Source organism: Etheostoma spectabile, chromosome 18, assembly GCF_008692095.1.
Source record: "Etheostoma spectabile isolate EspeVRDwgs_2016 chromosome 18, UIUC_Espe_1.0, whole genome shotgun sequence".
Classification (NCBI taxonomy): domain Eukaryota; kingdom Metazoa; phylum Chordata; class Actinopteri; order Perciformes; family Percidae; genus Etheostoma; species Etheostoma spectabile.
Window position 1 is genome coordinate 14,552,518 of NC_045750.1, and position 2,500 is coordinate 14,555,017.

Consider the following 2,500-nt stretch of genomic DNA (forward strand, 5'->3'; position numbering starts at 1 on the left):
AGAGAGAGAGAGAGAGAGAGAGAGAGAGAGAGAGAGAGAGAGAGGCGGGTGAGGGTGGTACATGAATGGATAGATGTGTGGATGAATGGATGATGGGAGGGGGAGAGATAGAGGCAAAGGTGGGATGAAAACAGAGAAAGGTAATAAGGAGACACAAAAAAAGAGTAGAGGAGGGAAAAAAAAGTGGAGAGCAGGAGACGGAGGGAACGGTGAAGGTTAATCGATGTGCATATACTGTACAGACACACATTACTTTAAAAAAAGGTCTACACACAAACACACAGCAGACACACAGCAGACGCACAGTCCTGTTGCAGTCCTGTTCAAGAATATATGGATATCACAATGCAATCCGACTCCCCCATGCTCTGTCGGTTTCATTCCGGCAGATTCAAATTAAAGCTGTTCAGAACAGAGTAAAAGGCCTCCTTCTACACCTCCCACCCCTCTTCCCACACTAATATTGGACAGCCAGGCAGACACTAGCCTATTCACACTGAATAGCATTAGCACTAAACTAATATCACAGTCAGCTGGCGCTAGACATACAGAATAGCATTAGGCTTACCACTTGCATGGTGCTCAGTAGGGCATGAATAGCATTAGGAGTAGTCAGATATCAAAGAGTGGCAAGTGCCTATAATACATTGAAAAAAGCACTGAGCTGATGCTAACATGTTGCTGTGGGTTAAATACTTAATAGCTTGAGTCTCCTGTATTAAGATAGAGGGTAAAACGGTGGCACTACAGTGAGGTTACACTCAATTCAAACAAGCTTGTATTGTTTTATAAAAATGGTGAAACAGAGGAATCAAAAATGTGCTCAAGCTGGATTTTAATATGGTTTAAACTATTTTCCCTATCCCCACTGTGTTGCGGTGTTGGAAGAATTATTACAATCTTTTATTTACGTTACAATACCACAGTGTAAAAATACTCTGTTGCAAGTAGAAGTAACATTTTACTGTTAAGAAGTATTGGCAACAAAATGTACTTAACAGTATAAAAAGTAAAAGTATGCATCAGTTTCAGGATCGTTTAATGTATTTATTATTGGCTACTATCACGAAAACATTAACATAAGTAGCATGTTAAAGTTGTAGTTTCTTACTGTGGAACTTATTTCAATCAATCAATCAATCAACATTCATTTATATAGCACTTTACCGTAACCAGCAGGTATCCAAAGTGCGTCACATCAGAAACCAAGAGTAAAACAACATTCATATAATAAAAAGAATGAAACATGGAAAACAATAAAATCAGAAGAGATTACATAGAAACAGGACAGGGGAATTGTCACACCACTACTAGGTATTAAAAGCCATTCTAAAGAATTACATTTTGAGTTTGGACCTAAAAAGAGCTAAATCTGTAATAGTCAGAATATCAGGGGGTAACTTGTTCCAGAGTCACGAGGCAGCAACTGTAAAAGCCTGATCCCCCCCACCCTTTATACCTTGACCTTTGGACTTCAAAAACCAGTTTTGAAGACCGCAAGGATTGGTAGTGCTCACGCAGGGTTAAAATCTCAGACAAATACCCCAGGGCCAGGCCATTTAAGGCCTTGAAAACAAAACATAAAATCTTAAAATCGATTCTGAAATATACAAGGAGCCAATGTATGGTGTAGAGAACGGGGAGTGATGTGTGCACGTCTAGATGTTTTTGTCAAAAAACAAGCAGCAGCGTTTTGCACAAGTTGAAGACGTGGGATGGAGGTTTGATTCAAACCAACATACACAGCATTATAGTAATCCAACCATGAACTAATAAAAGCATGACTCGCCTTTTCCAGATCATGCCTGTTAAGGAAAGGCTTAACTTTAGCCAGGAGACGAAGCTGGAAAAAGCTCGTTCTAACGACATTGCTGATTTGCTTGTCATTACACTATGTGCTGTTGTGTAGTTTTAATCTAAAACTTTGCGTCATATTGCATCAACTAAAAATGTTAAACTGTAAAAGAACTAACAAGTATAACTGTCAGATACATTTAGTGGACTTAAAAGTACAGTATTTTTCTAAAGCTAGAAATGATCATAAAATGCAAACGCACAAAAATTGCTAAAAATGTTTACTTAGACTGCACGTATTAAGTTAATGTGTGAAATGTGGACTTCCAAACTAAGTTGATGGACTTTCCAGATTACTGCAAAGAAAAGAAGACACAAGCAGTCATAGACAATTACCCAAGGAGTGTTTGATGTTTACCTGCGCAGGAAGCTTGTGTTTGGTGTTATAGAGGGATCGCACCATGGTAACAACATGCTGACCCAGGTCTAATTTGACCTGGGACGTCTGGCAGTGGGTCAGCAGGGTTGAGGTCAGCACCACCCAGGGGTTACGCTCCGACTCGGCCCTGGAGACAGAGAGCAAGACAGACTGCTGAGCACAACAGAGGAACATAGGCTGGTGAGAGTAGACATGTGAAGAAGTTATACATTTGCTGTATTAATGATTTAGGACAACACACAGAGGCAGGAACATACAATATATGGT

At 39.8% G+C, this 2,500-nt stretch overlaps 1 protein-coding gene across 1 annotated transcript in view; it reads right to left on the bottom strand.

The window, feature by feature from the left end:
- Window positions 1-2,500, bottom strand: part of nbas (NBAS subunit of NRZ tethering complex) — a 185,629-nt gene that overhangs the window by 10,565 nt on the left and 172,564 nt on the right. Inside the window, 1 exon segment of the mRNA XM_032542394.1 lies at window positions 2,213-2,360. Within this exon segment, the coding sequence (XP_032398285.1) occupies window positions 2,213-2,360 (148 nt within the window).